Here is a 24081-nt window from a genome sequence, read left to right as displayed (position 1 = left end):
CTCGTTTGACAAACACATCTGTGAGACACTGTAGCAAAGTTTAGGGCCATGAAGCTAAGCAGGGTAGTAGCCCTGCCTTCATATAGTTCAGAATCTGAAAGGAATGACCTCAGCATGGAGGAACTTAGGGGGAAAAAGACAAGCACCCTGTGCGGAGACTCGGGGGCATCAGACGGAGGTGTGACACTCGTGGGACTGGAAGGCTAACGTGTGACCCAGGCGTCCGTAGGGGCCGGATCAAAGTGCCTTGAGTGGCATCCCAAAGTTTTTGAAGTTTCTTTCTCTTATGTATTGCGAATACATGTAAAATTTTAGCGGGAAAGAAGCTTAAGCAGTTTTAGGTTTTAAAGAGATTACCTTGGTAGTAAAGAGGAGTATGTATTAGGAAGATGTGAGATCTGTTCATTTTTCAAGACCCTGTTCCTGAGGTCACCTCCCTTTGATATATTTTATGACATGTCCTTACCTATCCGTCATAGGAAGAACCAATTATTTCCTCTTGATATACACTCACTTATAGCTCCTATCCTGGAGGGGGGCATGGCAACCCACTCTAGTGTTCTTGCCTGGAGAATCCCCATGGACAGAGGAGCCTGTCGGGTTACAAAGAGTCAGACACGACTGAGCAGCTGAGCACAGCACAGCACATAGCTCTTTATCATAGTGTGCATTAAAAAAAAATTGTGCATTTCTGTCTTAGCAACCTCTGAACTTCTAGAATGTGTAGATTGTATAATCTTCTTTTTGAAACAATATTTTAAGGGTCAATAATGAAAATTAAATGGAAATTTAATACATATTATGGAGAACTCATTATGTTCCAAACATTAGTAACTGGAATACAGAAGGTACTCCATAAACCTTATTGATTCTCATTTAATTGATGCTTACGTGAATGACCTTCAAAAATATCTTTCACAGTTGAGATGATCCGAGCACATCAGATAACTGAGTTCATCCCCTTCCACCTCTGCCCACTGCCCCCCCCAAGAAAGTTAGTACTCAGTAACAAACATTTAACAGGTCATTATTTATTTATCTTGTGTATTTAACAAACATTTTATTGGACTTCCACCAGATTATCAGTAGAACACTAGAATTTCCTTTGTTTAGCAATGAGAATCCAAGCTAAATATATTTAAAGCTGGCCTCTTTCTAAAGCATCAGTTAGTGTATGGACATCAGTGAGAGTAATAATTATTTACAATTTCAGTTAGAAAAAATGTGTAGGGATTTTAAGGACTTTTAAATTTCTGAAGAAGGTTGTGAATATATTGGTAAATGATGGGGGAGGAGGGAGATTAGGGGAATGTAAAGTTCTCAGAAATCTTTAATTGAGTGAAATGTCATTTGGCTTTGCCTGATTATGAGATTGCTTCATAACCACTCAAGAGGCAGGGTGTCTTAATGGGTGGCCCATGTAGAGAACTTATGTTTTAATAGTTGCCATGTAACTTTGGACAAGTCACTTAGATCACTTAAGTATCCCAGGATTTTCCACAAAATTGAATCACTAGAGAAACTTGGTTACTTCTTAGGTGGGGCTTAGGTAGTAGAAGAACATGAAAGATTGGCTGCTTTTTAAAAAGGAGTGGATCACGAGGATTGAAGGAGAGTTGTAAGTGTCACGTGTAGATGAGAACCTTTCTTAGTCCTGAAATCTTCAATTTGGGGGAAGAGAAATTGATTGCTTAAAAAGCATTAATTTAGAAATGGCTTCATTAACTGTTCTTTTTCCTAGAAGAAATATATTGTGTTTAATTACACTTCTAAGACAAAGATTGAGTAGTAGGAGTTTTATATGTAATACAAAATATATTTCAGTCCTACGTTCTGTCAAGTCGGAAAGAGACAAAGAAGTGTAAAAGATACAGATTGAGATCAAGGAAGAGAAAACAATGTGAAAGGAGAGATAGGGCTGGTTTGAGTCTGCTGCCTTCAAGAGCCCTTTTCCCTCTTTTTCTTCGCGGCATCAGTGTCTCAAGACTCAGTGTGCTGGTCAGTTCACAGTCCCCATTCTGACCACCCTCCTTCTTCAGAGACTTCAGTCTTCCAGAAGGTAATTTTCACTCCTGACTTTTGAGCATGACGGCTCCCTGAGAGCCTCGAAATGGCAGCAGTGCCTTCCTCCCTTTTTGGGAGAGTGGGACCAAGGTATTTACAGAGGAATTCAAGAGGCACACACTTGCCCATCTTCAGTTAACTCAACACAGACAATTTTAGATGCTTACACTGGGATGGACAGACTTAGTCATATCCCTTTTCTCCCTTTCTTCCTGAAAGTCCATTAAAAATATTAGTCATTTTTTGAATGTGTCCTTTTTATGTTTAATAATATCTTTTATGTAATTAATTGTGTAAGAGGTATCTGACCAGTACTTAATGCTTAAAAGCTTTGCAGTGATTCTGTAAATTAGGTAGTATTATAGTTAAAGATGAAGACCCTAAGAGTTAAGTAATAAGATCACACTGCTACTGAGGGACAGAGCTGGGATTCACTATAATACGTGAAGTGTGGGTACACACACATTCGCACACACAACTTGAACAAACGGTGGAAGCAGTTAAAGAAAACCTTTGGGTATAGAGTAATTTGACCTAGGTGGTGGATTGGAAGGGTTTAGATGTGGTCTGAGTAATTCTTTCTCTGAAGTTAACCACAATAACAGTTCATTTGTGGTTTCTCTGCCAACTGCAACTCCCTGGTTACTTCCTTTTCCAGCAGTTGGAATTAAGTGACCACCGATATGAGGTGACATAAGAGTTAAGAATAGATTAGAGTTAGAATTTACTGTTGAAGAAGTAAGTGTTCTCCTGCTTACTCCTTGAGGGGGCCTCTTCTGTGTTTTGGGGATCCCACTTATGCTATTTTACTTCACGAGAAGGCACAGACATTGGACTATGAGGGAAAAACCTGTCATTGTGTGTCGGTAAATGCCAGATTATTTTAGAAAGTGGCATTGTTAAAAGCCAAGTATACGATTCAAATTTAGGGTCTCCTTCAGCTTTCCCTCAAATGTTTGTGGTTTTTTTTTTTTTTCAGAAATTTCATTTTTTTTTCAGTTGAAGAAGCTGTTGTCTACAGTTGTTGCAAATGGGGGAAAAGGGTAATTTGCAGCAGAAAGAGAGTTTTCCAAATGGGCTATTGTGGTAACAGGGTGTGTCATTGTTCTAACGAAATACTTTCTTAGGAATGGAAGAGACCTTAATTCTTTACTGGTCCAAACTTCAGCAACAAGATGTTGGGAAAGAATTTTGTGTTCTGTTCTGAAACTGGTTTAACTAAACCTGCTGAGGCTCACCGGGAGCATACAGCTCCTGTGCCCTGCAGATGGACAGCCTTAATCTGCCTCCTGTTGTGTTGTCATGAAGATGGCATTAACCTCTTGGAGGGATGAAGACCTAGACTTTCATAAATGTAAAGAGTTCTACTCTGTGAAGTAGACTTCCATAAATGTGAAGTAGCTTTATTAAACATAAAACATGGGGATGCCCTGGTCAATGGGTACACCATGTAAGTGGAAACTTCTCAAAATGTTAGAGTCACTTGAGAATTTAAGCTGGAATGTAGTATCAATTCTGAGGGACATTTGTCAGAGGAACTCGAGGCAGAAATAGCTGAGGCTATACCAAAATCGTGTAATTTATCTTTTTTTTTTTTTAATGTAGCTATCATACTCCATGCCTGGAAAGTAGCCCATATTGTACCATCTTTTATGGGCAGAAAGAAAGAGAAAGATTGATCTCCTAAGTTAGAAGTCACTGAGTCTTGCCTCAAAACCAGAAAAACTAATAGAATTCATGGGAGATGAGACAAACCTTTTGAAGAGAATCTTATTCTCTTTGACTATCTGGAGTCGACTCTAGCCAGAACTCAGACTGCAGGAGTAGTCTTTAAGTGGTTTCTTTTCCATTTGGGAAAATTAGAAATAAATTGGAGGATAATGTGGGAATCATTAAATATATTTACTAAGATTTTATAAAAAGTGTTCTAGGGCAAAAAAAAAAAAAAAAAGGGGGGAGGGAGAAGAAAAAGAAAAAAGGTAAGGATATGGGAAGAAGGGAAACAGTTCTAATTTCAGCATTAAATCTAGTTAGCAGGCATGAGGCGAAGGACAGAAATAAATAACCAAGTTTTATACAAAAGGAAGTCAAAAGGGTGTCCTTGCATTTAATATTAGAAGCAGCAGTTGCAGTATGTTAATAACTTCAATGGAAGAGCAGAGTAGCCCTGCTGAAAAACACCAGCATGTTTCTGCTTAAATTAGACTGGATCCCTGTCTTAGGTGTAATGGCCAGGTTTGGGGAAAGAGACTTTTGTCTGTGGCCACCTGTCACATTTGTTGAAATTCACTATCAAGTTCAAAATTGCCTTTCCTAGGCAAGCAAAGAAAGCTTGCTGAATCTGAGCCATCCAGCCCAGTGCATTCACAGCCGTGAACAGCACATTGAGGAAGACACAAAAGAAGTAGACAGAATCTCTGCCTCTGCTTAGGAGCATGCAATTTAGTTGGGGAGACAAAACTAAACACTAGAACCAATAAAAGAAGATTACAAAGCAACTTACAAGTAAGTGTATAATAATATGGCACAAATGACACAGATAAATGCAGAGGGGACATAGAGGAAAGAGGAGTGAGCCAAACACAACAGTGTCAGATTAGTTAGGGAGGCATGTTGCCTAACAGTACTGTAGCTTCTATGTCCCTTTCTGTATCATTGATGAGGAATAACGTGGGATAGGAAATTCAGATGTTCCGCATTGATCTCTTTCTCCTTATCTGCCGAGTCTGTCTATCACAGATGGAAATTAAATTGATCCAACAATTTACTCTCCACAAAGCCATGTTGGTTTCTACCTAGTAATTTATGCTTTTCTTGGTGTTTGTAAATCGATTGCTATTATGGGATGCAGTCAAATCTGGGCCTGGATCCAGTAGGTTGGGGGATTATTGGAGTGGATATGTATGTATGCACGTGAAATCCTGGAAAAATGGACTCTAGTTTCTGTGTATTTTTACTCATTGGATAAAAACCCTTTCAGGTTTTTTAAAAAAGCATGTTTCACTGCACTCAAATTGCATTTTTAGGGAATATGTCTGATTTGTTTCATATTGCTCCTGACAGGCCCAGCCTTCAAGTCACCTTCAGTGGCATTTTCTCCAGACCTTTTGTTTTAAAAAAGCCTTTCCCTACCCCATCAATATTACAGATCTCTACATTTTTTTTCTCTCGACAAAGAAATATATATATACACACACACACGTATCTACAGATGTTCATGTAGTTTAATAAAATATTGCTGCTGAAAGGCTTAGGAAAGTATGCTTTATTTAAACACTTGACTTCATTGTTCTACCTTAAAAATTTTTTTTAAGTCCTTCTGCGGATTGTGAAATTCTTTCAAAACAAATTAAAAAGAAAACATTTTCTGTGATTTCTTTACAGATTCTGGACAATCAGGAAGTCCAAGCCACAATGATCCTGCCAAGAATCCTCCAGGTAAATATGTGTTCCAGGACGTTTGCAATCTGACATTGTTGGAGAACAAAGGTACCACTGTATAGATAAACACCCCTTAATTGGTCAGCTGCCTATTTTGTTCTGGAGGGCAGGTATGATCGGGACAAGATGTGATTCTATTCAGACCCTTCACAGTGGCAAATGCCTCCACATTGCCGTCATCACTATGTACCTAATCACTAATGTTTTACTTTTTGTTGGTGTTTTTTTGAAAATGAATATGCATGTATTTTATAGTTGTGTATCCTTCAGGTGCTAAAAGGCACTGCTGTTTGAAAAGCCAAAAAGCCTTCTTTCTTTAAAAATGCACAAGAGAAAGTAAAAATTTTCATGTTCATTATAATTTATCAAATCTCATTACTGTAAAAGGTGGGCTCTGGTGGTGGTTGACTGTGTCTTCATGAGGAGTTTTTGCAAATGAGTTTTTATTCCATAAGGTTCTTAATAGAATTCTCAGAATCAGGAAATAATGAAAATCAGGCTTTTCCTTTCGTGTAATGTATGCCCAATACTCTCTTGGTTTTCAGAAGTTGTTTCGGATCTAAAAATGACTTTTATAAGAAATCATACTGTCTTTATGATTTTGTTTTTCCTAAGTTTGAAGACATAGAATTTTGATGTTGATTTAAGAGTAGTATCTTTTCCCATGCAGTAAAAACTAGTGCAAAGAAGAATTTCTAAAATTTTAATCTGATAAGATTTTTAATTGTACCTCTGACTTTAGTAAAAGAATGCTCTAAGAATAACGTAACGAAAACAAAAGCAAAAAAAAAAAAAAAAATTCAAATCAATCACATATACCCTCCACGTCCCAAAAGGATCTCATGTATCTTTTCATTGAAAATAAACCCCAGATTTATAAAAGGTAATGATAAAAGTTTTCACCGGTCGACCTACTTTTACGTCCTTAATTTCTTGATCTTCCTATCATAATACTTTGCTAATCTGAAATTGAAATACCGGAAAAATCCTCAAAACTACAAGAAAATACGTCAGAACAGTCTTGCTTTAAAATGATATTAGAAAGATATAGCAAGTAAATACATAAGTAAAGATGCAAAGTCAATACAGTTTTTCTTCCTGAAAGACTGAAGGCAGGATTCTTCCTTGCCTACATTTTGTTCTTTATTTTTATCTTAAGAAAAATTTTTTCACCAACATATTAACTTCTTCTATATTGTACATGATCATATTATATGACAAAAGTAGTATATCCTTCAAAGATAAAAAAATCTCTGGTTATAGATTAAAATGTATACTAAGTTGATTTTTCTTTACTTTCATCAAAATCACTTAATATGACTACAAATTGCTAACAAAACATTCAAAAACTGAAAGAATTTAAACGTAATTTCCAGTTAAATTGATGATTTTATTTTTTGTGTGGATGAAACCACAAAGGTGAATTATTTAGAATATACTAAATTTTGTTAGAAATTTTCTAAAGTTGAGAAAACTTATCAACTTTACTAAAATTTCTTCTTTTTAGTTGACTAACATTTTCTCTGTGTAGCATGATAACCAAAAGTGAATTGTATCCAAACATTTTTTAAAAGCTTCGTTACTCATTTTACAAAGAACTGGGAAGGAGGGAAACCTTTTCTAGAAAAAGAGTTGATAAGTATTGTAAGTCAGGCTAAACAAAGGATATGTTCTTTGCATTTGAATGACAGCTTGGTTTGAAATTAATAAAGCTGTTATTGTTTGAAATGCATTTCTGAACATGTACAGAGAGAATCATGCTCACTTAAAAATGTTCTGTGCTTAAGCTGAATGAATAATCTCAGAATAGTTATGCAATGACAGAATTTGATTTTTCAGTATTTGTTGAGAAGCTTGCTTAAATTTTTCCTTTACTACAGTCAATGTAGCAGTTATTAATGTATCTGTTTCCATAGACTGTGACTAACAGAAACAATCAAGATGAAACATCTCTATTTTTTTTCCTATTAAATTTTCCTTAGAAATCAACCTTTTGAGAACTGTGTCTTAAGACTGGAATATTGTAGGTAAATGCATACTATGATTAGTTGAATACTGTGTACATGTAAATTGTACATTGGTTACCAGTTTTTTCAGAAAGAGAATATAATAAAACATATAAAATATCAAAATTAAGTGGAATAAAATGAGAATTTTCTTTGATGATTCAAAAGCATTCCGTCATTTTAACTTGCTTTGTGTATCATTATATTTTGTCTAATAGTACAGATTATGAAGGAATTCTGTTTGATAAAAGTAAGAGTTTGTTCTGTAATACCTTGAAATAAATCAAGCTGCTAGGAATATTAAATAGTTTCTAATTGGAAATGTGCAAAAATCATAACTTATTAAGATTTTTGTTTCGCAATCAATAGGGATAAATTATACTTATTATTATAAGCTCTTTTCATAAATATAAGCCTGTTTGGTATTTTTAGAGCATAATTTATCTCTAGGAGCCTCTGTTCAACTGCTTTCTGGCTTTGGCTGAAGTGTGAAATCTCCGAAGTTCAAATTTAGTATAAGAAGAAGGGTCCATATCTTTATGGACAAATTCAATTTACTACCATATGCAATGAAACAGTCATATCGCTTTGCTGTTTGTATTGTTGTAGCAAAGAAAGTAAACTTTTGAAAAAGATTGCCTTGAGTGGGAGCACTGTCTTGTCGCTGCTAGTTTTCCACTGGGAGATGAGCAACCTCTGGACATTGCCACCTTCTTCTGTGTTTATTGCATAACAACTTGGGAAGAGACAAACATTCAAGATCTTTTCAAGGCAAAGTCTCTTTGAAATCTGTTTCCCTCTGTTGACATGAAGGTAGAGACCACGTCCAATCCTCCTATAAGTACAGGTGCATGGGTCTCCCACAAATGTGCCATCCCTCTGGCTTGGATTTTCTCCAGCATCAGACATGACTGTCTGACATGGAGACACTTCCTTGCTGATTCAGAAGAACTTCCGAAACGTGACCTTGAAGCTCGTCATACTGTAGTATGGAGTCTATAGATAGGCTTTTAGTTTTTTAAACTGAAACTAGTGTTTAGTGTTGCCTTCTTGAGATTTGTATTTAGTAAGCAAACTAGTCACAGGTATTTGAACAAAAGCTATACATTTTGGGGGAGGAAGAATATTTGATACTTACTATTTTTAAATGCATTTAAATAGTTTTTTATCAAGAAAAATAGAGATGTTTTATCTTTCTGTTTCTTTTAAATAATAAAATAATATTTTTATTATTTAAAAGTACAAATAATGTATTTTTAACATTATTTATGTCAAATAATTTGTCACCTTATATCCTTTCTGGAAAAAAATGGAACTAAAGAAATACTTGAATAAGTTAAATAGTCTTAGTAGTATTTCCTTATACTCTTACTATTTTGTGATTTAATGTTTTGTGTTTATTCTTTGTTACATAGTGGGGATGGGCACTATAATCTTTTCTGGGATAAGGTGCCCCAAAAGTCTGACTTCATCCAAGGATATGACAGGATCATTTTGGTTAAGAGACAGTAAACTACTTCATTTTTTGTATGATTCACATTTTTCTTATTTATTTTGGGGTCAAAAGTTATATGTTTATATCTAGATGTTTCTTTTTGAACAGTAAATTAATCCCTTCTAAGCAATAGAACTGCAAGAGTCCGGTCTCAACTATAGCAAACGACTGTTGTGGACCAAAAGAGAATAAAGCATTAATTAAGGAACTTAGACACAGACCTAATTTTATTTTGAATGATTAAAACCTCCACTTTCACTTTTAGAAGGTGTGTGATTGGATTGTATTCTTTTGAAATGAACTTTGATGTGCTATATTACTTTGTGTCTCTATATTCCTTGGGCTCTGAACTTTTAGAGTTCCCAATCCCAGTCTCTTGCCCAGTCCTGGGGTAGTTGCTTTCCAAGGAAAACAAGACAATCTAAAAGTTGGACTTTGCCCCTCAGTCAGCTAGAAGTGGATGCCTCATTTTGGAGTGCAGGAAGAGTATAGGTTTGTGGGGAGCTGTCTCTTGGAAATATAACAAGGAAACATTGAATCCTAGGACACTTTTTGCAAATTCTATACTGAGAGCTTATGAAGCATTCTAAGTATCACTAACCAGAGCTTTCTTACCTAGAAATGACATGGACTTATCCTACTTTTCTTTTTTGCAAAATTTGTCAGATGCTTGTATTGTTTTGTGAGGTGCTTTTGTGTGTACTTTGGCAAAACCTCTGGCAACTATTAAGATCATATATTGGGTAAATGTCAAATAGTTTGTCATTTTGTATCCTTTCTGGAATAAAAATGGAACTAAATAAATAATTGAATAAGTTAAATAAAGTGTATCTATTAACTAGCAATATGCTTATCTTTCATTTAAGACAGTATTTTATGTTTATATAAATACCATCTTTGAGAGATCATACGGTATTTGCCTTTCTCTAACGTATTTCATTTTAGCATAATGCCCTCAAGTCCATCCATGTTGTCCCAAATGGCAGGATTTTGTTCTTTTTATGGCTGGATGATATGCTATTCTATATGTGTACCACATACATATCACAATTTCTTTATTCATTTACCCACCAATGGACACTTAGGTTGTTTTTGTATCTTGGCTACTGTAAATAATGCTGCAATGAACATGGGAGTGTGTATTTCTTGAATTTGTGTTTTCATTTTCTCAGGCATAGAATCAGTGGATCATATCATAGTTCTATTTATAATTTTTTAAGTGATTTCCATTCTCTTTTCCTTAGTGGCTGCCCCAATTTACATTCCCACCCTTTTCTCCATAGCCTCTCCAACACTTGTCTTCTCTTTTTGATAATAGCCATTCTAACAAGTTCAAGGTGATATCTCATTGTGGTTTTTATTTGCATTTCCCTGGTGACTAATGATATAGAGCATATTTTTAGGTATCTGTGTATATCTCCTTTGGAAAACATCTATTTAGGATTTTTGCCCACTTTTAAATCAGCTTCTTTGAATCTTTTGCTATTGAGTTGCGTGATGTCTTTATATATTTTGGATATTATACCCTTATCTGATATATTATTTATAAATAGTTTCCGCATTCAGTAGGTTGCTTTTCATTCTGTTGATGGTTTCCTTTGTTTTGCAGAGCTTTTTAGTTTGATGTCGTCCCACTTGTTTATTCTTCTTTTGTTGTTGCTCTTGGTGTCAGATTTTAAAATCACTACCAAAAAAAAAAAAAAGATAAAATAAAATCACTACCAGGGCCAACATCAAGCAGTTTACTGTGTTTATTCTAGAAGTCTTATGGTTTCAGGTTTTACATTCAGAACATTAATCCATCGACTTAAGTTTTTAAGTACAATCAGATAGTGGTCTAGTTTCATTCTTTAGCATCTGGCTGTCCAAATTTTCCAGTACTATTTATTAAAGAGACTGTCCTTTACCCATTGTATATCTTGGCTCATCTGTTAAAAATTCAGTTCAGTTCAGTTCAGTAGCTCAGTCGTCCGACTCTTTGTGACCCCATGGACTGCAGGATGCCAGGCCTCTCTGTCCATCATGAGCTCCCAGAGTTTGCTCAAACTCATGTCCATTGAGTTGGTGATGCCATCTAACCATCTCATCCTCTTTCATCCCCTTCTCCCGCCTTCAATCTTTCCGAGCATTAGAGTCTTTTCAGATGAGTCAGTTCTTTGCATCAGATGGCCAAAGTATTGGAGTTTGAGCTTCAGCATCAGTCCTTCCAATGAATATTCAAGACTTATTTCCTTTAGGATTGACTGGTTTGATCTCCTTTAGTCCAAGACTCTCAAGAGTCTTTTCCAACACCACAGTTCAAAAGCATCAATTCTTCAGTGCTCAGCTTTCTTTATGGTCCAACTCTCATATCCATACGTGACTACTGGAGAAACCATAGCTTTGACTAGATGGACCTTTGTTGGCAAAGTAATGTCTCTGCTTTTTAATATGCTGTCTAGGTTGGTCATAACTTTTCTTCCAAGAAGCAAACATCTTTTAATTTCATGGCTGCAGTCACCATCTGCAGTGATTTTGGAGCCCCACAAAATAAAATCTGTCACTGTTTCCATTGCTTCCCCATCTATTTGCTATGAAGTGATGGGACCAGATGCTTACTCCTTGGAAGGAAAGTAATGACCAACCTAGATAGGATATTGAAAAGCAGAGATGTTACTTTGCCAACAAAGGTCCGTCTAGTCAAGGCTATGGTTTTCCCAGAAGTCATGTGTGGATGTGAGAGTTGGACTGTGAAGAAAGCTGAGCACCGAAGAATTGATGCTTTTGAACTTTGGTGTTGGAGAAGTCTCTTGAGAGACCCTTGGATTGCAAGGGGGTCCAACCAGTCCATTCTAAAGGAGATCAGTTCTGGGTGTTCATTGGAAGGACTGATGCTGAAGCTGAAACTCCAATACTTTGGCTACCTCATGCGAGAGTTGACTCATTGGAAAAGACCCTGATGCTGGGAGGGATTGGGGGCAGGAGGAGAAGGGGACGACAGACGATAAGATGGCTGGATGGCATCACCGACTCGATGGAAATGAGTTAGAGTAAACTCTGGGAGTTGGTGATGGACAGGGAGGCATGGCTTGCGGTGATTCATGTGGTCGCAAGGAGTCAGACACGACTGAGCAACTGAACTGGACTGAACTGATGGGACTGGATGCCATGATCTTACGGTTTTCTGAATGTTGAGTATTAATCCAAATTTTTCACTCTCTTTCACTTTCGTCAAGAGGCTCTATAGTTCTTTTTACCTTTCTGCCATAAGGGTGGTGTCATCTGCATATCTGAGATTATTGATATTTCTCCTGGCAATCTTGATTCCAACTTGTGCTTCATCCAGCCCAGCATTTCTCATGATGTACTCTGCATATAAGTTAAATAAGCAGGGTGACAATATACAGCCTTGACATACTCCTTTTCCTATTTGGAACCAGTCCTTTGTTCCATGTCCAGTTCTAACTGTTGCTTCCTGATCTGCATACAGATTTCTCAGGAGACAAGTCAGGTGGTCCGGTATTCCCATCTCTTTCAGAATTTTCCACAGTTTGTTGTGATCCATACAATCAAAGGCTTTGGCATAGTCAATAAAGCAGAAGTAGCTATTTTTCTGGATCTCTCTCGCATTTTCGATGATCTAATAGATGTTGGCAGTTTGAACTCTGGTTCTACTGCCTTTTCTAAATCCAGCTCGAACATCTGGAAGTTCTCAGTTCATGTACTCTTGAAGCCTGGCTTGGAGAATTTTGAGCCTTTCTTTGGTAGCATGTGAGATGAGTGCAATTGTACGGTAGATGAACATTCTTTGACATTGACTTTCTTTGGGATTAGAATGAAAACTGACGTTTTCCAGTCCTGTGGCCAGTGCTGAGTTTTCCAAATTTGCTGGCATATTGAATGCAGCACTTTCACAGGATCATCTTTCAGGATTTGAAATAGCTCAGCTGGAATTCCATCACCTCCGCTAGCTTTGTTCGTAGTGATGCTTTCTAAGGCCCACTTGACTTCACATCCCAGGATGTCTGGCTCTAGGTGAGTGATCACACCATTGTGGTTATCTTGGTCGTGAAGCTCTTTTTTGTACAGTTCTGTGTATTCTTGCCACCTCTTCTTAATATCTTCTGCTTCAGTTAGGTCCATACCATTTCTGTTCTTTATCGAGCCCATCTTTGTATGAAATGTTCCCTTGGTATCTCTAATTTTCTTGAAGAGATCTCTATTCTTTCCCATTCTGTTGTTTTCCTCTATTTCTTTGCATTGATCGCTGAGGAAGGCTTTCTTATCTCTCCTTGCTATTCTTTGGAACTCTGCATTCAGATCCTTATATCTTTCCTTTTCTCCTTTGCTTTTTGCTTCTCTTCTTTTCACAGCTATTTGCAAGGCCTCCTCAGACAGCCATTTTGCTTGTTTGCATTTCTTTTCCATGGGGGTGGTCTTGATCCGTACCTCCTGTACATTGTGATGAACCTCTTCTGTCCACATTTCTTCAGGCACTCTGTCTACCAGATCTAATCCCTTGAATCTATTTGTCACTTCCACTCTATAATCATAAGGGATTTGATTTAGGTCATATGTGAATGGTCTTGGTTTTCCCTGCTTTCTTCCATTTCAGTCTGAATTTGTCAGTGAGGAGTTCATGATCTGAGCCACAATCAGTTCCTGGTCTTGTTTTTGCTGACTGTATAGAGCTTCTCCATCTTTACTGTAAAGAATATAATCAGTCTGATTTCGGTGTTGACCATCTGGTGATGTCCATGTGTAGAGTCTTCTCTTGTGTTGTTGGAAGAGGGTATATGCTATGACCAGTGCATTCATTTGGCAAAACTCTATTAGCCTTTGCCCTGCTTCATTCTGTATTCCAAGGCCAAATTTTCCTGTTACTCCAGGTATTTTTTGACTTCCTACTTTTGCATTCTAGTCCCCTATAATGAAAAGGATATCTTTTTTGGGTGTTAGTTCTAAAAGGTCTTGTAGTTTCATAGAATCATTCAATTTCAGCTTCTTCAGCATTACTGGTTGGGGCATAGACTTGGATTACCGTTATACGGAATGGTTTTCCTTAGAAACGAACAGAGATCATTCTGTCGTTTTTGAGATTGCATCCAAGTACTGGATTTTGGACTACTTTTGTTGACTATGATGGCTACTCCATTTCTTCTAAGGGATTCTTGCCAACAGAAGTAGATATAATGGTCATCTGAGTTAAATTCACCCATTCCAGTCCATTTTAGTTTGCTGATTCCTAGAATGTCGACGTTCACTCTTGCCATCTCCTGTTTGACTGCTTCCAATCGTTCCAGGTTCCTATGCAATATTGTTCTTGACAGCCTTGGCTTTACTTCTATCATCAGTCACATCCACAACTGGGTGTTGTTGTTGCTTTGACTCCGTCTCTTCATTCTTTCTGGAGTTATTTCTCCACTGATCTCCAGTAGCATATTGGGCATTTTGCAACCTAGGGAATTCATCTTTCAGTGTCCTATCTTTTTGCCTTTCATACTGTTAAAAATTAATTGATCATATATGTTTAGGTCTATTTCTGGGCTCTTTATTCTGTTCCACTGATCTATAGGTCTGTATTATGCCAATACCACACTCTTTTAATTACTATAGCTTTGCAATACAGTTTGAAATCATGGTAAGATGCCTCTTGGTTTGTTCTTCTTTCTCTAGACTGCTTTGAGTATTTGGGATTTCTTTTTCTTCCATTGAAATTTTATAACTGCTGGTTCTATTTTTGTGAAAAATGCCATTGAAATTTTGATAGGGATGGCATTGAATCTATATATTGCTTTGGGTGGTGTGGGCATTTTAACTACATTAATTATTATAATCTCTGAGCACAGAGCATCTTGCCATTAATGTGTGTCTTCTTCAGTTTAATTAATGTTTTTTAGTTTTAAATATAGAGTTCTTTCAATTCTTCTGTTAAATCTATTCCTAGGTATTTTATTCTTTTTGATATATTTATAAATGTGATTGTTTTCTTATTTCTTAGTTTCTTTTTCTGGTCATTAATATATAGATAAATGCAGCGATTTTTTGAGTATTAATTTTATGTCCTGTAACTTTACTGAATCCATTTATTAATTCTAATAGTTTTCTGATGGGGTTTTAGGGTTTTCAGTATAAAATATTATGCTATCTGTAAATAGTACCAGTTTTGCTTCTTCCTTTCCAATTTAGTTGCCTTTTATTTCTTTTTTCTTTTTCTTCTTTTTCTAATTGCTCTGGCAAGGACTTCCCATACTATGATGAGTAAAACTGGAGCCAGTGGGGATCCTTGTCTAGTTCATAATCTTAGAGGAAAAAATTTCAGCTTTTCCACTGAGTGTGATATTAGCTGCAGGATTATCATATATGGCCTTTATTATGTTGAGGTACATTTTCTGTGTATACACTTTGTTGAGAATTTTTATCATGAATCGATGTTGAATTTTGTCAGATACTTTTTTTGCATCTATAGAGATGACAGAATAATTTTTATCCTTCCTTTTGTGATGTGGTGTATCACATGGACTGACTTGTGGTTATTGAATGATCCTTGTATCACCTGAATTAATCCTACTTGATCATGGTATATAATTTTAATGTGGTACTGAGTTTGTTTTGCTAATATTTTGTTGAGGATTTTTAAAATCTATGTACATTAGGGATATTGGTGTATGAATTTTTATTGTTGTAATGGCATCTTCTTATACTTTTGGAACCATGGTATTACTAACCTCATGAGTGTGTACATACTTTTGATTTTTGGGTAGAGTTGGAGAAGGATTGTATTGATTCTTTTTTGAATTCTTGATAGGTTAAGTGTATTCAGGTGGGAATAGCTGATCATGATAGATTTGGTTTTCTACAGATTCTATTCTGGTGTCTTGGTTGGGCACTGCCAAAGAAAGTCATTTGTGATTTGGGGTTGCGCTTGAAATCTACATCTGTAAAGTTTTCTACTGTTCATCTAGGTCTGCACGCACATGGCGGATGCTAGGTGGACCTTGTGTCTTGCACCTCATCACCTTGTTCCTTAACGCTGGCCATTTGTTCCAATGTAGTGTGGATTTGCCGGGGGAGCTGACAGTTCTGCCTGTCCTTATTATCCAATCTAGATTCTTGTAGACATCTCCTGACAAAGGTACTTAATGATTGCTCTGTTGGAAATTTCTAAACAATAAAATACATATCCAAAAAAATTTCACTGAAGTGGTCTAGTCCTGAATTTTTATTTTTTGAGAGGTTTTGGATTACTGATTAAATATCCTTACTAGTAATTGGTCTGCTCAGAATTTCTATTTCATCATGATTCACTCTTGGTAGCTTGTATGTTTCCAGGAATTTATCCATTTCTTCTAAGTTATTCATTCCATAGAGTATAATTGTTCATTGTAATCTCCTGTGATACTTTGCATTTGTGTGGTATCAGTTGTAATATCTCTTCTTTCATTTCTGACTTTATTTATTTAAGGCATGTATCTTTTTTTTCTTGGTGATTCTAGATAAAGGTTTGTCAATTTTGGTGATCTTTTAAAGAACTAGCTCTTAATTTCATTGGTATTTTCTATTGTCATTTTATTTTCTATTTCATTTATACCTGTTCTAGTCTTTGTTTTTTTTCTCCTTCTACTAACTTTGGGCTTCATTTGTTTTTTCTAGTTCCTTGAGGTATGTATTTAGGTTGTTTATTTTAGATTTTCCTTATTTCTTGAGTTAGACATTTGTCACAATAACTTTCCTCTTAGAATGGCTTTTGTTGCAGCCCATAAAGTTTGGTGTGTTTCATTTGTCTCAAGGTATTTTTCTTGTGTGGTTTTTCCTTTGGTCCACAGTAGTATCTATTGACTATAATAATATGCTAGCTTTGCATTAAAAATTTTTAAATCAAACAGTTTTTGAGGTTCATCTCTCCCCTACTCGACTTTATTGATATTGAGATTGAAGTTGCCAAAGGGTTGTCATGAAACTAACGAAACCAACCAAATAATTGTGAAGAAAACTAGCATCTGCAGTTGTAGTTATCATCTACAGGGATCCCTAGAACCTATATTTGACTTCTCACAATGTTTTTGTCAAAATTTAGCATTTGGAGCAAACAATATTCTCTTAATAGTTACAGAAATAATGCCATGTTTTTCTTTGCTGTTTAGGTATGATGGCAGACCATAGGTCCTAAATAATCTCAGAGCATGTTTTATTTTAGAATATCATTCATGTTTAAGATCAAAGAAAGGGAAATATTTACTCTGATTTTTTAATAATAGTCCATTCACTTCTCAGTTTATAAGTTCGTACCCACTCATTCTTATATCCTCATTTATCATATCCACCAGAATCAAGTTGCTGTTGTTTTTTTTTAATGGGGATGGGAAATGAACTATTTCATGATACATAGCTGCTGCTGGTGCTAATTCACTTTAGTCATGTCCGACTCTGTGCGACCCATAGACGGCAGCCCACCAGGCTCCCCTGTCCCTGGGATTCTCCAGGCAAGAACACTGAAGTGGGTTGCCATTCCTTCTCCAGTGCATGGAAGTGAAAAGTGAAAGTGAAGTCACTCATTCGTGTCTGACTCTTTGAGACCCCATGGACTGCAGCCTACCAGGCTCTTCCATCCATGGGATTTGCTAGGCAAGAATCAGTTCAGTTCAGTTCAGTTCAGTCACTCACTTGTGTCTGACTCTTTGTGACCCCATAAATCTCAGCACACCAGGCCTCCCTGCCCATCAACAACTCCCGGAGTTTACTCAAACTCATGTCCATCAAGTCAGTGATGCCATCCAGCCATCTCATCCTCTGTCGTCCCCTTTTCCTTCTGCCCCCAATCTCTCCCAGCATCAGGGTCTTTTCCAGTGAGTCAACTCTTCTCATGAGGTGGCCAAAGTACTGGAGTTTCAGCTTTAGCATCAGTCCTTCCAATAAACACCCAGGATTGATCTCCTTTAGAATGGACTGGTTGGACCTCCTTGCAGTTAACTCTCAAGAGTCTTCCCCAACACCACAGTTCAGAAGCATCAATTCTTCAGCGCTCAGCTTTCTTCACAGTCCAACTCTCACATCCATACATGACCACAGGAAAAACCATAGCCTTGACTAGATGGATCTTTGTTGGCAAAGTAATGTCTCTGCTTTTGAATATGCTATCTAGGTTGGTCATAACTTTTCTTCCAAGGAGTAAGTGTCTTTTAATTTTATGGCTGCAGTCACTATCCTCAGTGACTTTGGAGCCCCCCAAAATAAAGTGTGACACTGTTTCCACTGTTTCCCCATCTATTTCCCATAAAGTGATGGGACCAGATGCCATGATCTTCGTTTTCTGAATGTTGAGCTTTAAGCCAACGTTTTCAGTCTCCTTTTTGACATTCATCAAGAGGCTTTTTAGTTCCTCTTTACGTTCGTGCCATAAGGGTGATGTCATCTGCATATCTGAGGTTACTGATATTTCTCCCAGCCATCTTGATTCCAGCTTGTGCTTCTTCCAGCCCAGCATTTTTCATAATGTACTCTGCATATAAGTTATATAAGCAGGGTGACAATATACAGCCTTGATGTACTCCTTTCCAGATTTGGAACCAGTCCTTTGTTCCACGTCCAGTTCTAACTGTTGCTTCCTGACCTGCATACAGGTTTCTCAAGAGGCAGGTCAGATGGTCTGGTATTCCCATCTCTTTCGGAATTTTCCACAGTTTATTGTGATCCACACAGTCAAAGGCTTTGGCATAGTCAATAAAGCAGAAATAGATGTTTTTCTGGAATTTTCTTGCTTTTCTGATGATCCAGAGGATGTTGGCAATTTGAACTCTGGTTATACTGCCTTTTCTAAAACCACCTTGAACATCTGGAATTTTACACTTCATGTACTGCTGAAGCCTGGCTTGGAGAATTTTGAACATTACTTTACTGGTGTGTGAGATGAGTGCAATTGTGCGATAGTTTCAGCATTCTTTGGCATTGCCTTTCTTTGAGATTGGAATGATAACGGACCTTTTCCAGTCCTGTGGCCACTGCTGAGTTTTCCAAATTTGCTGGCATATTGAGTGCAGCACTTTCACAGCGTCATCTTTCAGGATTTGAAATAGCTCAACTGGAATTCCATCACCTCCACTAGCTTTGTTCGTAGTGATGCTTTCTAAGGCCTACTTGACTTCACATTCCGGGATGTCTGGCTCTAGGTGAGTGATCACACCATTGTGATTATCTGGGTCGTGAAGATCTTTTTTGTACAGTTCTTCTGTGTATTCTTGCCACCTCTTCTTAATATCTTCTCCTTCCATTAGGTCCATATCATTTCTGTCCTTTTTTGAGCCCATCTTTGTATGAAATATTCCCTTGGTATGTTTTCCTCTATTACTTTGCATTGATTGCTGAGGAAGGCTTTCGTATCTCTCCTTGCTATTCTTTGGAACTCTGCATTCAAATGGGAATATCTTTCTTTTCTCCTTTGCCTTTCGTGTCTCTTCTTTTCACAGCTATTTGTAAGGCGCCCTCCAATAGCCATTTTGCTTGTTTGCATTTCTTTTCCATGGGGATGGTCTTGATCCCTGTGTTCTGTACAATGTCATGAACCTCCGTCCATATTCATCAGGCACTCTGTCTATCAGATCTAGTCCCTAAATCTATTTCTCACTTCCACTCTATAGTCACAAGGGATTTCATTTAGGTCATACCTGAATGGTCTAGTGGTTTTCCCTACTTTCTTCAATTTAAGTCTGAATTTGGCAATAGGAGTTCATGATCTGAGCCACAGTGAGCTCCCAGTCTTGTTTTTGCTGACTGCATAGAGCTTCTCCATCTTTGGCTGCAAAGGATATAATCAATCTGATTTCGGAGTTGACCATGTCTAGAGTCTTCTCTTGTGTTGTTGGAAGAGGGTGTTTGCTATGACCAGTGCATTCGTTTGGTAAAACTCTATTATTAGACTTTGCCCTGCTTCATTCCGCGCTCCAAGTCCAAATTTGCCTGTTACTCCAGGTGTTTCCTAACTTCCTTCTTTTGCATTCCAGTCCCCTAAAATGAAAAGGACATCTTTTTGGGGTGTTAGTTCTAAAACGTCTTGTAGGTCGTCATAGAATCGGTTGGCTTCAACTTCTTCAGCATTACTGGTTGGGGCATAGACTTGGATTACTGTGATATTGAATGGTTTGCCTTGGAAGTGAACAGAGATCATTCTGTCATTTTTGAGATTGCATCCAAGTACTGCATTTCGGACTCTTTTGTTGACCATGATGGCTACTCCATTTCTCTAAGGGATTCCTGCCCATAGTAGTAGATATAATGGTCATCTGAGTTAAATTCACCCATTCCAGTCCATTTTAATTCACTGATTTCTAGAATGTTGACGTTCACTCTTGCCATCTCCTGTTTGACCACTTCCAATTTGCCTTGATTCATGGACCTAACATTCCAGGTTCCTATGCCATATTGCTCTTTACAGCATCGGACCTTTCTTCTATCACCAGTCACATCCACAACTGGGTTTGTTTTTGCTTTGGATCCATCCCTTCATTCTTTCTGGAGTTATTTCTCCACTAATCTCCAGTAGCATACTGGGCACCTACCGACCTTGGTAGTTCCTCTTTCAGTATCCTATCATTTTGCCTGTTCATACTGTTCATGGAGTTCTCAAGGCAAGAATACTGAAGTGGTTTGCCAATCCCTTCTCCAGTGGACTACATCCTGTCAGACCTCTCCACCATGACCCGTCCATCTTGGTTGGCCCCGGACAGCATGGCTTAGTTTCATTGAGTTAGACACGGCTGTGGTCCATGTTATCAGATTGGGTAGATTTCTGTAATTATGGTTTCAGTGTGTCTGCCCTCTGATGCCCTCTTGCAACACCTACCGTCTTACTTGGGTTTCTCTTACCTTGGACGTGAGGTAGCTCTTCATGGCTGCTCCAGCAAAGCGCAGCCACTGCTCCTTACCTTGGACGACGGGTATCCCGTCGTGGCCGCCCCTCCTGATCCTGAACATGGAGTAGCTCCTCTTGGCCCTCCTGCTCTGGTGCAGCTGCCGCTCCTTGGATTTGGGGTTGCTCCTCCCAGCCGCCTCCCCTGACCTCGGGTGTGGGGTAGCTCCTCTCAGCCGCCTCCCCTGACCTTGGACGTGGGGTAGCATAGAAGTACTTCCAAACTTCAGCTGTTAACAATATGCAGCAGACTATAAACAGCCTTTCTATTCATAAAAGTATAAGTAGAAAGACAGTAAAAGGGTTGGTTAACTGTAGTTAAGACCTCACATTATAGGTAAACCAGCTTTTAAGTAATTTGAGAATGAGGTATATGGGAGTCAGTGCAAAAATCAAAGGATTTTTTCCTAACTGGTTTTGTTTCAAAGGAATTTTTCTTCTTTATCCTTTAACTTTTTGAAGGCTTCACATTCAGTAAATTTCTTAAATGTTCAAACTTAGGACAGAACTCAAGAGCAGAGGAGGGGTGGATGGGAAATGTGTTTTGTTAACAGATTAATTTTAAAAGGTCTGGAAGGGCACATAGTCCTTAGCTACTGATTTTGACAGTTTGCATTATGGGTGTGTGCATGCTCAGTCACTTCAGTCAGGTCTGACTCTGTGCAGCCCTATGGAATGTAGCCTACCAGGATCTGCTATCTATGGGATTCTCCAGGCAAGAATACTGGGGTGGGTTGCCATGCCCTCCTCCAGGGGATCTTTCACACCCAGGGTTCGAACCCATGTCTCTTAAGTCTCCTACATTGGCAGGTGGGTTCTTTACCTCTGGGGCCACCTGGGAAGGCCAAGCATTATGGGTACTCTTGTATAACCCACTCCTCAAAAGTTGATCCACATAGCAGTTGGCTCCATGCCTAGCCTCTGCAATAGGTCCAGTCTGATTACTTGTAATATTAATTTTGGAGGAAAAAGACAATATAGAAATATTTTATGAGGACATGAAATCAGATTTATCTATATCGTCCCAATCATCTGCCCTGGTAGGCTACAGATACTACTACTTGAGTGCCACCTGGTTGCTGATTTAAGATTTAATTATTACATTCCAGGAGACAGGGTGTGGATGGATTAAGCTCTATATGAGTAGAGACAGCCATTTGTGCTGCACCATTCCACACCAAGAACAATAAACAGCCTTGAAAGAGCTGTCTATAGGTAGATTTTTAGCCTCAGATATTTAATGGACATCTGTTTTTTACAAGGCACTAGACTAGATGCTGTGGAAGATTCAGAAGTGATTTACATATGAACCTTGCTGTCTCAAAAGTTTCTGTCCATAAGTACATACAATATTTTACACATATTGTGAAAACCTAGTATTACTTAGTGCTACAACTCATGTGTTATGGAGTTTGAAGTTGTGAGTTACTATTTCCAGCCATTGTAAGGAGTGTATTCCCTGGTGGGTCAGCTGTTAAAGAATCCAACTGTAATACAGGAGACCCGTGTCAGATCCCTGGGTTGGAAAGATCCCCTGGAGAACGGAATGGCTACCTCAAGTATTCTTGTCTCAAGGCAAATTCCATGGTCAAAGGAGCCTGGCAGACTGTAGTCCATGGGGTCACAGAGGAGCTTGGCAGGCTACAGTCCATGCAGTTGCAGTCAGACACTTTTCTGAAGTGGAAATAACAATTAATGGAATTACAAATTTCCCCTGGATCAAGGCTCCAAGTTTTCCAGTGATCACAAGGGCCATGAGGAGCATGACCAGATCAGCCCCCTTCTCTGTAACTCAGCACAGTCAATCACACTCATGCCAGTTGTAAGCATTAAATGGGAGAGCTTATCTGGCAAGTAGCAGGTGCTTGGTGAAAGGTAAAAGGGAGGACTTTTTCATTCTACTTTCTCTCCAGCTGGGTTTATCAAGAACTTTCTGCAGGAAGTATCATTTGATGTGAATCCCAATAAAAATGTGTTAAATTGTTACACTGTACTCCCCTAAAGACTTCAGATAATAGAATATTAGAGATTATATCAAAGAGACAAGAGAAACATATTTTCAAGTCTCAAGGCAGAATAGAAGTATGGTTTTATGGTAGTCAGTTTTTTCCTTAAGCCTTTTGGCATGACAAGAAATGTGGAATGAAATTTTGTTACATAGTTCTTCATAGTGAGGTGAGAAAGGGTACAAATGTATCTTTTGAGATTACTCTCCCACTGGCAACACTTTGTAGCTTATATTCACTTGTATAAATATTTTCCTACTTGGCTTTACATACAAGCTACAAGCTCTCTCCATTGAAGATTTTCTCTATCCCTTACTCTTCCTGCTCCTCTCAGTATAACTCCCTTATTCTGTTAACTCCTTTCTGGAAACTTATTTACTTAAAAAAAATTAGATCTTTTGGCCCTCATTCAGACAACCCCTTTCAACCAAGTGACCCATCTTGCTCTTCTTTTTCATGACATAATATAAAAGATTAAAATTTCTACTTACCTTCTACAATTGGATTTCTGTCCCTACTTGAAATGATTCTCATTAAATTCACTTTTTATGACCTGAATCCGGTGTGGTTCCTTTCCATTCTATTCCTGTTTCTGTATTATTGAACATTTGATTTAATTGATGATATGCTACTGAACAGAGAAGGCGATGGCACCCCACTCCAGTACTCTTGCCTGGAAAATCCCATGGACGGAGGAGCCTGGTAGGCTGCAGTCCATGGGGTTGCGAAGAGTTGGACACGACTGAGCGACTTCCCTTTCACTTTTCACTTTCATGCGTTGGAGAAGGAAATGGCAACCCATTCCAGTGTTCTTGCCTGGAGAATCCCAGGGACAGAGGAGCCCGGTGGGCTGCCGTGTCTGGGGTCACACAGAGTTGGACACGATTGAAGCAACTTAGCTTAGTGCTACTGAAAAATTTTTCCCTTGGTTTAATTTTTTAAAAACTTTTAGTTCACTAAGAACACTTAACATGCGGTCTGCCCTCTTAAGAAATTTTTAAGTGGTTCTAGAAACAGTATTGTAAAACACATTTCTAGAGTGTGTTCATCTTAGCTGAAACTTTTTGCCTGTTGATTAGTAATTCCCTGTTTCCTCTTTGCCCCAGCCCCTAGCAACCGCCATTCCACTCTGATTCTGTGACACTGACTATTGTAGATTCCTCACGTAGGTGTTTTCCTATGACTAGT

At 38.0% G+C, this 24081-nt stretch overlaps 1 protein-coding gene across 9 annotated transcripts in view; it reads left to right on the top strand.

Annotated features, from left to right (window-relative positions):
• Positions 1–24081, top strand: part of NFIB (nuclear factor I B) — a 257368-nt gene that overhangs the window by 137405 nt on the left and 95882 nt on the right. For all 9 annotated transcript variants that reach the window (XR_011465172.1, XM_005889569.3, XM_070375899.1 and 6 more), the window contains exon 3: positions 5449–5502. Coding sequence is in view for 8 of the 9 variants with exons in the window: in XM_005889569.3 (XP_005889631.2) it covers positions 5449–5502 (54 nt within the window). In the remaining variant the exon portion in view is untranslated. The remainder of the gene's footprint in view (positions 1–5448; positions 5503–24081) is intronic.

The sequence above is a fragment of the Bos mutus genome, chromosome 8 (genome assembly GCF_027580195.1).
Source record: "Bos mutus isolate GX-2022 chromosome 8, NWIPB_WYAK_1.1, whole genome shotgun sequence".
Lineage (NCBI taxonomy): Eukaryota > Metazoa > Chordata > Mammalia > Artiodactyla > Bovidae > Bos > Bos mutus.
This window is presented reverse-complemented; position numbering and strand designations above follow the sequence as displayed.